The 14,459-nt window shown below is 41.4% G+C and overlaps 1 protein-coding gene across 5 annotated transcripts in view; it reads right to left on the minus strand.

The window, feature by feature from the left end:
• Positions 1 to 14,459, minus strand: part of NFKB1 (nuclear factor kappa B subunit 1) — a 175,527-nt gene that overhangs the window by 7,848 nt on the left and 153,220 nt on the right. For 4 of the 5 annotated variants that reach the window (XM_040329919.1, XM_040329905.1, XM_040329908.1 and 1 more), the window contains exons 19-23: positions 13,798 to 13,900; positions 7,476 to 7,597; positions 6,075 to 6,135; positions 3,911 to 4,083; positions 2,391 to 2,547 (exon numbers count right to left, since the gene is read on the minus strand). In XM_040329919.1, the coding sequence (XP_040185853.1) occupies positions 2,391 to 2,547; positions 3,911 to 4,083; positions 6,075 to 6,135; positions 7,476 to 7,597; positions 13,798 to 13,900 (616 nt within the window). The remainder of the gene's footprint in view (positions 1 to 2,390; positions 2,548 to 3,910; positions 4,084 to 6,074; positions 6,136 to 7,475; positions 7,598 to 13,797; positions 13,901 to 14,459) is intronic. The other variant, XM_040329914.1, reaches the window with a different exon arrangement.

Below are 14,459 nucleotides of genomic sequence, written 5' to 3' on the forward strand. Positions count from 1 at the left end.
TTCAATATGAGATCATTGAGTCCAAGATCCTTTTTAGTTTTCGTTTTCAGTGATATCTAGGTTTTGTTGTCCACCACAACATGTCATACATCATTTTTCATGGGATAGACAGGGCATGATGGCATATGTCCCCTAAAATCTAACAAAATCAAAATCTGCTGCTAAGAGCTCATTCAGATGGGCAATTGAAACAATCCTTTGTGTAGAGCCATTGGCACATGTGTGTGCATCTACCTCCAACATGCGTACAGGCAGCCCATAAAAGCAGATGAGCCAGAGGCTCTGCATTTAGATCCGTGCACCTGCTTCTGCCTGCATGTCAAACTTTGGCATGTCTTTGTGTTTGTACCAGTGCTGTGTGTGCATCCACTTCTATAGGCTGCCTGTATGCAGCTCCGAAGTGGATGCACACACATCTCACAGCAGCTCTGCACAGAGGCTTTAAAAAGATTTAACATAAGTGTGTTTTTTTATATATATATACCGTATTTTCCGGCGTATAAGATGACCTTTTGCATGTAAAATAATGCCCCAAAAGTCGGGGGTCGTCTTATACGCCGGTACCTGTCTGTCAGACGGCGGTCATCCATTATTCAAAAGCCGCGCCTCCTCCTCAGACTGTTCCTTGATAGGCAGAACACTCATTTTCCCAGCAGAGCCTCTGTTTAGTGTTCTGCCTATCACGGATGCCTTCTCATCCTCGGCCTCAGACCAGAGGGCATCCGTGATAGGCAGAACACTGAACAGAGGCTCTGCTGGGAAAATGAGTGTTCCGCCTATCATGGAACAGCCTGAGGAGGAGGCGCGGCTTTTGAATAATGGATGCCTGCCGTCTGACATACTCTGCAAACAGGAGAAGGTAGGGAGATCGGAATGGAATGGTACAGTGAGGTCGGCAATGGCACAGTGAGGCATGTAATAATTGCACAGTGAGGCATGTAATAATTGCACAGTGAGGCATGTATAACGGCACAGTGAGACATGTATAATGGCACAATGAGATAGGCAATGGCACCGTGAGGCATGTAATGTAATGTAATGGCACAGTGAGATCGGGAAAAAAGCCTGTTTCTGTCAGCGGTTGTTCTGGCTACCCCTCAGCTTCCAGACAGACTAGTATAAAAAGGGGGTCGTCTTATACGGCGAGTATATCCCAAAACCAACATTTTAGCTGGAAAATTAGGGGGTCGTCTTATACGCCGGCAAATACGGTAGTATATAAAAAAAAGTAACGCTCAAAGAGAAGGCTTGCTTTTTAATTTAGAACAGCTTTGTTACTCTATAAATGTTATGTTAGCATAACATTCAGATATACGATCAGACCTTTAATGAAGACCCAAATAAGCGCGATAGTGAGATTTGTTTTGTAAAAGGTTTGTGATTTCTAAAATTCGGAATGACATTGCATTTTCTTACGTGAGCATTTGACACAGTGGTTGTAAAATCCCATAGATTAATTGTACCTATAGGTGAGGCTTACCTAATAGGTACTGTAAATATCTCCTAAACATCACCGCTTAGGAGATATTTACTGTATATGCAGCCCATGAGGTCATTGGCATATGTGCTCTGAAGGAACGGCTGCCCGTGCCATTCCTTCAGAGCCCTGTGCCGTGACCGGCGGCTCACACAGCCGGAGTCCGCAGACCCTGGAAACGAAGACGAGTGAAGATGGATACGGTCTCTAGCAGTGACAACATATCGGTGGAGGGCTTCGTTTTCAGGTACGTTTCACATAATGTGCTAGTATGCGATTCATACTAGCACATTATGTCTTTACTTTGTAGGTCAAAACCTATGGTTAGGCCAAGAGACTTCATTGTTGAGAAGTAAGGATAACCAATGAATAGCTGTATAGTTTTGGTTTAATAACTGCCACAAATACATGTTCCCTAACCACTTGTGTACTAGCCTGTATATACCACTCCATTGACAGGCCAATTTTCAGTGGTTTCAGTTTGGATTATTGGGTCATACAACACCATACCGAAAATAAATTTATATAATTTTTTTATGTACAAAGCTTTCTTTTGGTGGTACTTAATTAGCATAGTTTTTTGTATATTGTACTGTATTTTGAAAAAAACTGATATATCCCATTTCTTGAGACCTTCAAATTGTTTAGTTTTAGGCTAGGTTCACACTGTTGCACTCAGATCAGTTACTGATGGGCATACTGGCAGGCACAAGAGGGTGTTTTCCAGAGTGACATTTATAATGGGCACTAAAGGAAATATACATCCAAATCCCCCCCCCCTTTTTTTTCCACATTATGGATGTTTAGAGGTGATTAATCAAGACTGTATGTACCTTACCGTACCCTTTTTCTGTTTAGCTGTCATACTAAATACTTTACAACAACCAAAAAGCTGCCCTCTGTATATACATACCACAATCACCTTGTTCCTGAGAGATTTCAGCAGAAGGATCATCCTCTTGGGATACATCAGAATGGCTTGGCTGTGACTCTTCAATGATTTCAATAGCTTCTGTGAATGACATCACTTTTAAGGCAGCTAAAAGTTCGGAGATCGTTCCTCCAGATACCTACCAGAAAAGAAAAACATACCTGTCACATAAATAAATCTCAGCTTTTATTGCCACTTGTGCTCCTGCTTTCAGTAAACGGAAATGTACAGGTTTGGGTTACACAGTGATAAAAAAAAGTTTTTGGAAGAAACACGTGAACAAGTATTTAGGTATCAGTACATGCAACCAAAATATCAGTCATAATGTGTTATGTCTTACAACATAACAAATGCGCTTAAAGTAGCAATATATATATGTTGTACTTGCCATGAAGTCCATTCCTTATCGTTCTTAGGACACAGGAATTCGGAGAATGTTGGGGTAAACTGTGGCCTACAGGAGGGTTTGGATACAGGCAAACAAAAAAGCAGTGGCCAGCCTTATATAATCCCTCCTACTCCCAGCATGCTTGAGTTTGATGGAAATGCAGTAACAAAAACATGATTATGTACAGAGGGGTGGGCCCTCTGTACTTCAATAAACTCCAAGAAATGATATTTACAATTAATGCAAAAGATCAATTTTTTACATTAATTGAGGGGCACATGAATTTAAAGACTGTTTTGTTGTCCATAAACAGTCCAACTCAGGGGTGGGCAACAGAAAAAAACAATAACAACCCCGCAAAAAAACAAATAAAAAACTGTGTATCTTCCTTATTCCTGAATGACCTTATGCCTAAACCTGGCATTAGATGACGACTTAACATCCACTTGGAGTAACTGTGAACAGAAGACCAGGTTGCAGCCATGACAATCTGAGAAACAGTTGCCAGATGCAGATGACAAAAAGTCCAAGAAGTACTCACAGAGCTAGTGCGTTTTGACACAAAAGGGTGAAACTCGATGAGAGAGAGAGAGAGAGAGAGAGAGAGAAAAAAAAAATAGGAGAGCGATAGGAGGTACTTTTTTCGAGTTATGAATACATACTTGAGATAAAAAAAAAATGTCAACCAGAGTTTAGTGTCAACAAAGTATGTGGTCCAATGCCAACTTTATCGGGAGCATGGGCGGCTATCATAGTGCTTTATTAGGACTGTTTTATGATACATACCTTTGTGTTTTATGTTTATCTATTTTTTTAAACAAAGAAACTGAAATATAATCATGTGGTTGTTACTGGTTGCATACAGGGAGTTTCTTTCTTGCTTTCTTCCTTTCCATGCAACTTAAAAGGGAAATTAGGACGGTGCTAGGACACTAGGACACTGTTCATCCTGTCCAATCGCTAAACTTTCTTAAACTGTGGCAGCCGGCTACATTTTAGGCATGAAATCATGTACCCATATCCTGCTGAATAAGGTAACAGCTCAGCTCTACAAACATTTCAAGATATGCTGGTCTAGAAATAAATAAATTACTCTAAACTAAATGTTGCTTACCTCAAAATTGTCCAGTAAGGTTTTGGGAGGCTGAGGACTTAACCTGAAAGCATTGTTCAGTATTCCCAGGCCAAGGTTTTGTGCCAAAGTGGACCAGTTCTTGTCCGTGTCTTCACTTTGTAACAAGGTATACAGCTTCTGTTTCGTCTCCTCACTGAGGTCTTTCAAGTCTCCTACATAAACATATGGGATTAGCACTTTGCCCCTAACTGGTGTAATTCAGTTCTGTAACGTTGCAAACGACTCAATCATAATAAATCTGCTAAGATATTTAGTATTTTCACCCTGGCTGAAGCAGTAAATGCCTCTTTAACTTGGTACGGTACACTGATCAGCTATAACATTATGAACACTGACAGGTAAAAAGAATAACATTGATCAACTCCTGACAATGGCAAGATATATTGATCAGCAACATGTTGCCTCTGAAGTTGCTGTATTGAAAGCAGAAAAGGCTGGAAAGTGTAAGGATTTGAGTGACTTTTACAAGGGCCAAATTGTAATAGCTAGATAATCGGGTCAATGCCACTCCAAAACTGCCATGGTTTTAAACAGAGCTGCCCAATCCTCATCTTCTTGGGTTCCCCACTGGTGCTCCTGGCTCCTCCCCCTTCCAAGTAGCCCCCTGCAAGCCGCCTGCTAAGATGGGTACTCGTGTGGGCACTGCCTGCGTCAGCCATGAGATTTGATTGACAGCAGCAGGAGCCAATGGCCCTGCGAGGAGGGAGGGTGCCGCTGCTCTTGTGCACAGTGCAGGATCGAGATCAGATTCAGGTTAATATAAGGGGGGCTGGGGGGATTCTGCAGCACAGAAGGTTTTTTACCATAATGCACAGAATGCATAGAGGAAAAAAAAACTAAGGCTTTTGAACCACTTTAGGTTGCATAAATATATGGAAAACTTTATGTAAATATCTATGAATACCATGAGGCCTTGTACACACGACCGAGAAACTCGTCGTAAAAGAAACATCGTTTTCCTTGACAAGTTCCTGTCAGGCTTGTCGAAAATCTTGTCAAGCTTTCTTTGCGTACACACTGTCAAGACAAAATCTCATTGTTCTCAAACGCGGTGACGTACAACACGTACGACGGCACTATAAAGGGGAAGTTCGATTCCACTGGCACCACCCTTGGGCCTGCTTTTACTAATCTCATGTTACTGCGTGTTAAGTAAAAGTTTGGTGAGAGACGATTCGTGCTTTTCAGTCTGTTACAGTGTGACAAATGTGCTATCTCCATTACGAATGCTACTTTTACCGAAGGTGAGCTCCCATCTTTTTTTTTTTTTTTAAGTGTATTTTTGTACGTGTACTTGAGAGAGGAGCCGGACTGCAGGAGTTGGGAGTAGGCAGGCCACCCCCAGAGGCAATCTGCCACCTTTCTCCATGCCCCGGGTGGCAATGGCAGGTGTGTGAGGGGGTCCTCCCACACAGCCCGCCCTACCTGCTCCGCTTTGAAGCCCAACGGGGCAGAGGGACTCCCTATAAGGGAGTGAGAGGATTTGCCCGCTCAACCAGCCCCGTTAGTCCTTCGCCTCTCTTTTTTAGAGACCGCGTGGTCAAAGTGCGTGCATGTTAACCCAATTTCGAGTGCGTGTAAGTGTGGTGGTTTTTGTGGGAGGGGGGTGGGCGTACTAAGCGCACGCTTACCTCGCACAGCACACCCACCGGGAGCCGGGCTGAGACCACCAAACTCAATTTACATGTAGCCGAGACCGGGATCCGAACCCCTAACTGCAGAGGTGAATGGCTTATCAGTGCAGTGCCAATCGCGTTGAGCCACCGCAGCTCCTGTGAGCTCCCGTCTTATACTTTATTCTGAGCATGCACGGGGTTCTAAGCATACACACAAACGTGTTTCTCGTTGTAAACCAGCCCGACGAGAAACACGAAATTGAGACTCCAGAGGAGAAAAAAGAGAACTTTTCGACGAAAAACATACACACGACCATTTTCCTCGGCAAAAAAGCTCTGCCATCAAGTTTCTTGAAGGATTTTGTCGAGGAAAACAGTCGTGTGTACGAGGCCTTAGAGTTTGTTTTCCTTTAAGTTACTGTACATTTGTGTATTTAGTTTGCTGGACTTTTTACTATTAGTTGATGATCAACTTTATTATGTAACACTGGAAATTATTAATGCTGGATAAAATACAGATAATATACCTTGTGGGCAAGCGGACGAAAACTCTGTTGTGTATGGCTTTCCATTCAGTATTTCCAGCACCTGTAACATATAATAATGACATTTAAAAAAAAAAAGACATGAGTAGCACATCACTAGAGCTTATTGAACTGTCTGTTTACATGTAAAGCAGTATAAATAAAGCCAGACAATACATGAGTGCACTTTCAGGACCTCTAGTGAAACATAACCAAATAAAGAGTACATAGCTTCACCTGCTAATGTATCTGAGCCAGGGATAATAACATTGATGCCTTGTGCACAAGATCAGGAAAACTGGTCGCGTGTACAAGGCATGAGTCTTCCTCTCAGAATACATAAGCATCCTGTAAGCTATTTAGACAGTGTTTCATGTAGTAAAAAAATAAAAATAAAATTAAAAACAGTTGGCCAAGTGTATTATATGAAAGGTGTAGGTGCCGATTCTCACCAATTCCGTGCAGTACACTTTGAAAATAATAAACCAAATGGTTTGCATGTGTTAACCTAAATTCTCCCATTCATGTCAATTCAATGCACAAGTTACTAGGGAAACATCTCTATAATGAATGCAGCTGCAGTAATTACTACAAATTTTACAGTATATTGTTCAACATGCACCAAAGCTCTGCATGTTTCATTTGGTTGAAAAGTGAACCTAATAGTATTCACAATAAAAGGTATTCTGAAAGTATTGCTAGGTACACACAGGGAGTTTTTTTTCGTTCAACCCAGCCGGCTGACCGGAAAAAAAAAAGAGACAGGTCGATGTACTAAGAGATGTTAGTGCGGCGATCTTCCCCGCTGAGCAATTGTGTTCTGACAGGGGAACTGCCCCTGCCATAAAACACTGATGAGCGCTCACAGCCATTGGCTGCAAGCACTGATCGAATGCTGGTTTTCCAACTTCCCGATTCGCTAAAAGCTGGTCGTTCGAATGGCTTCTGTTAGACAGGCTGCTGTATACACAGGCCGAATGGTTTATGTTAAACCTGACACATGCACACCCAAGCACAAACACAGACCAACAGTCAATGAGTGCCCTAAATCTATTGTTTTTTGCAAACCACACGCGCTTGTTTCGTTTAATACACTACAAAATACATATGAATAATGAATCCCTGCTACAATAATCAGTTAAATGTAGAGAAGAATTTACACCAGACTGCACCTCAATTGTCAAATTAGTGGCCTGCAAAGTGCATTATTTTGGTATTTTAGTAAACACCAGGGTGGTCTTGTGATGTGCTGTCCAAGGACAATTCAGCACCTTTAATTAAATCCACTGTGGTTTATGTGGCCACAAATCAGATATTGCAAAATAAAAGTTTAGCCAGGTGTGTTAAAAGAAATGTCAAATGATAATAGAGAAATATCTAATGCAAATCACTGCAGCAATTAACCTCGTCATTGATTGCCATGTCTGTTGGTTTTGTTCCAGGAACAATGCCTTCATCTATATCATTCTCATCCATGTCCTCAGGGTTATATAGTGGTTCACAGTTTTCAATGAATGAGTCCGCACCTTTTAGCAATAAAATAAGATATACAATAACATTAATACCTACAAAAATGTGATCTGATCATCTAAGATAATACAAAGACAATCTTATTTAACAAATAATGCTGGTAACATTTGATAGTTCCATCATTTTTTTTCTTGAAAGGATGGTTGAACTGGTTTAGTATTTTTCTTATGGTTGAAATAAATGTTATCAAACGCATCAAATTCTTGCAATCAGAGTCATCTGTCTGAAGACTGTATAGTGTACTCTGATTATTGTTTCATACCTACGTCTAGAGAGAGTGGCAATGGTGCTGAATTCCTTTCATTTGTAAACAATCTGCCTGACTGTTAACTGACGATGACTCTGATGATGAGTCTTTATGAATTCCTTTACAACTCCCTACTAGTCACAAGGCACAAACAGAAATCTGTTTAAAAAGAGCTTGTAACCAAAATATGTTAGGAGGGCAGTTTACATCCTTATATAAACTTCCTGGAACACCCTGACCATTTGTTCAATAAAGATATGGCAATATATAGTATATGTACTATTTGGTAAAAAAACAAGGCTATCATTACTAATTTAACATAAAAACTAGATCACATTTAGATAACAAGCATAAATATAAATAAAAAAAATACTAAATCTTCATAAAATATCTCACAAACATGTATGTTTAACAGGCTCTTTCACACGGTGGGCCGTTCAAGTCCGCCTGCCAGTTTTTTGGGCAGACCTGAATGGGCGATCCGTGCTCCTCTATGGAGCCGCGGATGTCAGCGGTGACATGCCCGCTGACATCCGACCCGCTCCGATCCGCCAAAGTGTGACGGAGGAAAAACCTACTTTTCCATCCGTCTGGCGGATCGGATCGGGTGAACACAGACAGACGGTCCGTGTTCATCCGATCCCCCCATAGGGGAGAGCGGAGAAAAGACAGGGCGGTCCCTGCACAGTGTGCGGGGACCGCCCTGTCATCTGCCGGCTCAGCGGGGATCAACGGAGCGATCCCCGCTGAGCAAGCGAAGGTTCACGGGGCGGATCATTACTGATCCGCCCCGTGTGTAAGGGTCCCAAGTGTAAATTTACCCAAAAGTCATTAAAGTGTTTGTTGGGTTATCTCACTAGCCTAAATTTCCTTTAGGAGGCTTTCTGTTTGCTGTAGCGACTATACTTGGCTGGCTTTCTTTTCAGTAGCAGTGACACCTATCTTATCCTTTTGCTGGATCTTCCATTAATACAGTACATATGGAGAATCCGACACGTATACAGTATCTCACAAAAGTTAGTACACCCCTCCCATTTTTATAAATATTTTTTATTATATCTTTTCATGTGACAACAATGAAGAAATTACACTTTGCTACAATGTAAAGTAGTGAGTGTACAGCTTAAAATTGCTGTCTCCTCAAAATAACTCAACACACAGCCATTAATGTGTAAACCACTGGCAACAAAATTTAATACACCCCTAAGTGAAAATGTCCAAATTGGGTCCAAAGTGTCAATATTCTGTGTGGCCACCATTATTTTCCAGCACTGCCTTAACCCTCTTGGGTATGGAGTTCACCAGAGCTTCACAGGTTGCTTCAGTTTGTCACAGCACATGTTGGCATTCATGGTTCCCTCAATGAACTGTAGCTCCCCAGTGTCGGCAGCACTCATGCAGTCCAAGACCATGACACTCCCACCACCATGCTTGACAGTAGGCAAGACAAACTTGTGCTCCCCACCTGGTTGCCGCCCCACACGCTTGACACCATCTGAACCAAATAAGTTAATCTTGGTCTAATCAGACCACAGGACATGGTTACAGTAATCCATGTCCTTAGTCTGCTTGTTTTCAGGAAAATTGTCTGTGGGCTTTCTTGTGCATCATCTTTAGAAGAGGCTTCCTTCTGGGACAACAGCCATGCAGACCAATTTGATGCAGTGTGCAGTATATGGTTTGAGCACCGACAGGCTAACCCCCCCCACCCCTTTAACTTCTGCAGCAATGCTGGTAGCACTCATACTTATATTTCCCCAAAGACACCTCTGTATATGACGCTGAGCACGTGCACTCAACTTCTTTGGTTGACCATGGTGAGGCCTATTCTGAGTGGAACCTGTCCTGTTATACCGCTGTATGGTCTTTGCCACTTTGCTGCAGCTCAGTTTTAGGGTCTTGGCAATCTTCTTATAGCCTATGCCAGTGATGGCGAACCTTGGCACCCCAGATGTTTTGAAACTACATTTCCCATGATGCTCATGCACTCTGCAGTGTAGTTGAGCATCATGGGAAATGTAGTTCCAAAACATCTGGGGTGCCAAGGTTCGCCATCACTGGCCTATGCCATCTTTATGTAGAGTAACAATTCTTTTTTTTAGATCTTCAGAGAGTTCTTTGCCATGAGGTGCCATGTTGAACTTCCAGTGTCCAGTAAGAGAGAGTGAAGCACGCACACGCATGGTTTTCTTGGCCAGAAACAGCAAGAAAACTGCTGTAAGAGCTTTTTGCCGAGAAAACCGTTCGTGTGTATGTTTTTTTGTCAAGAAAACTACCTGGAATCTCGACGAGAAAAATAGAGAACCTGCTCTCTATTTTCTCGTCGGGATTCTCAAAATTTCTTGTCGTGATTCTTGTTGGACTGTTTTACGATGAGAAAACCGTGTGTTGTGTGTATGCTTAAAAAAACACGCATGCTCAGAATCAAGTATGAGACGGGAGCACTTCTTCTGGTAAAACTAGCGTTCGTAATGGAGATAGCACATTCATCACGCTGTAATGGACTGAAAAGCACGAAGACTGAAAAGCGCAAATCGTCTCAAGGGGTGGCGCCATTGGAATCGAACTTCCCCTTTATACTGAAGTCGTACGTGTTGTACGTCACCACGTTTTAGAACAAGGAGATTTTGGCTTGACAGTGTGTATGCAAGGAAAGCTAGACAAGAATCCTGTCAAGCTTGACAAGAATCTCGTAGAGAAAAACAACAGTTTTTTTCCGATGGGATTCTTGCCTGTGTGTACAGGGCTTGAGAGCGATAACACCAAATTTAACACACCTGCTCCCCATTCACACCTGAGACCGTGTAACACTAACAAGTCACATGACCCTGAGGAGAAAAAATTGCTAATTGGGACCAATTTGGACATTTTCAAGTAGGGATGTACTCATTTTTGTTGCCAGCGGTTTAGACATTAATGGCTGTGTGTTGAGTTATTTTGAGGGGACAACACATTTATACTGCACACTCACTACTCTTAATTGCAGCAAAGTTTATTTTTTTCATAGTTGTCACATAAAAATATATAATAAAATATTTACAAAAATGTGAGAGCCGGTTCACACACAGGCGGCGCGACTTTGGTGGCGACTCGGCAAGGCGACTTGAGAGGCAACTTGCAAAATGACTTCTGTATTGAAGTCAATGCAAGTCGTCCCGAGTCGTCCCCAAAGTCGTACAGGAACCTTTATCTAAGTTGGAGCGACTTGCATCGCTCCTATTACAACGGTTCCATTGACTACTGCGGACCACGACTTGTCAGGCGGCTGAGTCGCCTCACAGGTCGCCCCTGTGTGAACCAGCTCTTAGGGGTGTACTCACTTTTGTGAGATACTGTATATCCAACTGGTATTACTCAGCATAATGCTAAACAAGTAAGGTCGCTAAGATTTTGTTGATGGAGAAGATATGTATATGGGCCCCAATATCCACAACAGTATTAGTGGCATATAAGAAAGAGGGGGTGTAGTGGCGCTTGCAGTAAATAAATAAATAAAATAGACAAGAAACGCACAGCAACGTGTGATAATGTCCAAAAAAATGTGTTCCACTCCAAATTCCTCTTTATAATCCTCTCACATCAATGACTTATGATGTGAAGGAGGGGATGTGTGAAGATAATGAGATCCAAACAATATTTATGACTCCATGTCTAGAGTTCATACACAATCATATATAATGAAGCAAAATGTGGATAATTGCATTTGTAAGAGTGAATCCATGTAACCACAAATAAACGTAGTAAAAGGGTGAACCCAAATGACAGTACGTGCACTATAAAGTCTGTGCCTAAAAAATATAAATATATAATAAATAAATAATGTTCCAGTTAGGTGCACTAATTAAATGTGCCAAATAAATAAATAATGTTCCAGTAATCAAAGTGTCCCAAAAAAATTCCCATGCAAAAAACAGGATAATTGTATCACAGTGAACGTGGAATAAATAATAAAGTGCTTGATGTAAAAATTCCCAAAAAGTGCAATAATGCTAGGTTAGAGGATGATGCTGCAATCCAATGCACGATCCATTCCGTGTAGTAGTGCAGAATCAGAAGGTAAATACTAGCCTCTCACCTCATGAAAGGCTAATTAGAGCCTTTAGGTAATATGAAGGTCAGCAGGGGATAGCTCTGGATCCAGGGCAGCCCAGGTAATTTTCATCACATAAGGTCCCAGGTAATTTTCATCACATAAGGTCCCAGCCGCTCTCAATAAAGCATAAAGCAAAACTCCATAGTGTAGTAGGTAGGAATAACATTTAATAACACATAGTATCACTTACAGTTTAAATCTTTGAACACCAGCAGCAACAGCAAACGGTTCACAGACAAACGAAATGACAGACAGCTAATCTCCGCTCTCGGCCGCGAGCGGAAATGACGTCACCGACGGCACTTTTGGAGAAGTGCCGTCGGTGACGTCATTTCCGCTTGCGGCCGAGAGCGGAGATTAGCTGTCTGTCATTTCGTTTGTCTGTGAACCGTTTGCTGTTGCTGCTGGTGTTCAAAGATTTTAACTGTAAAGAGGAATTTGGAGTGGAACACATTTTTTTGGACATTATCACACGTTGCTGTGCGTTTCTTGTCTATTTGATTTATTTATTTACTGCAAGCGCCACTACACCCCCTCTTTCTTATATGCTGATTGGTGCGTGAGCACTTTCATGTAGTGGCTGCTGCATATATTTGTTTATTTATTTATACACTTTGTTTATTAGTTAGGTTACCCTAGGTTAGTTGTGGTTTTGCGCATTGGTTCCCCCTCTTTTATATATTCAGTATTCGTGGCACATTTTCCCACCAGAGTATTTGGTACCTTTAATAATCAACTGAAAGATGAGTAGATAAAGCACAATATATACATTTATCACTTTTTAATTTGTTATATTTTTGTGGAATTTAAAGGGTTGTTGTACATATAGTATAGTTGTATATGACAGGAATTTAGCCATGTGCATGTAAACTTTCTTCATACAATTACTTTTATCTAAAATTTATTCTAATAAAGGTCTTTATTCAGGTTTTTCTCTAGTAAAACTTTTTAAAACCTTTACAAAAACAAAACACCTCATCCCCCATGTCTTACTGATGGACCATAATAAAACCAGAGTAGATACAGTATATTGCAGATGTACTAACTCACTGAGATCTCTCTGGATTATTTACTTTTCCATATGTGAAAAATTAATCAAAGTGTTTGAAATTTTAATCAGTCATTGATCATATTCAATGCTGTGTAGAAAATGGTGGAGAATGAAAATTTGAATGGTTGCTACAAAGTAGTATGAGTCTTATCTCTAGCACTCTAATAAATGAAGCCCTAATATCCATACATACTGTATTTCACAGTGTATAAGGCGACCGGGCATATAAGACGACCCCCTAATTCTACAGGTCTTTAAGATTCTTTGCCTGTACTCACTGTATAAGACAACCCCCACTTCCGAGGCTTCCGACACTTCATATCCTTCTTCGTTCTTGCTGGAGCCATATCCTTCTTCCTTCTTGCTGGAGCCAATCACAACAAGCAATGTATTCTATTAATGAATACAAAGCCTGCTTGGTTTGACAGAGGCTGTAACATCATCAGCCCGCGCCTCTCTGACTCTCAAAGCCAATCCGAGCAGGCTACTGTATGTAGTCTGCTCAGATTGCCAGAGGTTGTCACTCCAATCCAAGCAGGCTCTGTATTCATTTGAATACATCGCTCACCGGGATTGGCTTAGCGGTATATACTGTATGTAGCCAAAGCTACATACAGTATTACCACACATCCAGCAGGCATTTGAGCAGCTGACCCGGCGTATAAGACGACCACTGCTTTTTGGCAATTTTTTTTACGTGTAAAAGGTCGTATAATACGCTGGAAAATACGATAGAAAACATCATCCACTCCTCAAACAGCAACATGATATTACAACCTTGGGAAAAATCTAGATATTAGCATACCTGCTGCTTTCAAGAGAGCTGTGAGTTTTGTAGAACCTCTGCCAGCAGCTATATGAAGCGGGGTGCTCCCATCATACGTTGTACTATCTACACAGGCATCTCCCTGTGGGAAGGAAGCAAATATTGAGGGAAAAGAAGAATACAGACCAACCACGTGCCAGTGACAGCAACAGCAAAAGGAGTTACTCCTTTTTTTTTTATAACACAGCATTTATGTTGTGTATGGCCCAAAAAGGAAACCTACTTTTACACTGGAGTGTGATAGGTTGACCTGCAACTCCCACATGTGTTCAAAAAAATCTCTTTATTGTATCTAAAGGTTAAAAAAATTCAACATCCAAATACAAAAGTATTAGTTTGTATCCAAATAATAAAATAAACTGGTAATATGGACAAGACCCACGTGTCTTCTTCACACTAGCTGTAGCTGCCAGCCCTGGAGCCTTTATGGTGGTGGCTGCAAGTACGGGCTTGATAAATACTGCACAGGCCATCTGTTTAACAGTGAATATTGGAGGCTTTAAGATTATTAATCTGCAGCATATTAGAGCCACTAATTGATAATGCTAAAGAGCTCAGTGGACCCACTCTGACAGCACCATACACCCAGGACAGCTAGAGGGGTGTAAATTCCAAAACAGATGGTCGGACCAATCAATAGA

This window comes from Rana temporaria, chromosome 1 (genome assembly GCF_905171775.1).
Source record: "Rana temporaria chromosome 1, aRanTem1.1, whole genome shotgun sequence".
In the NCBI taxonomy this organism is placed as follows: domain Eukaryota; kingdom Metazoa; phylum Chordata; class Amphibia; order Anura; family Ranidae; genus Rana; species Rana temporaria.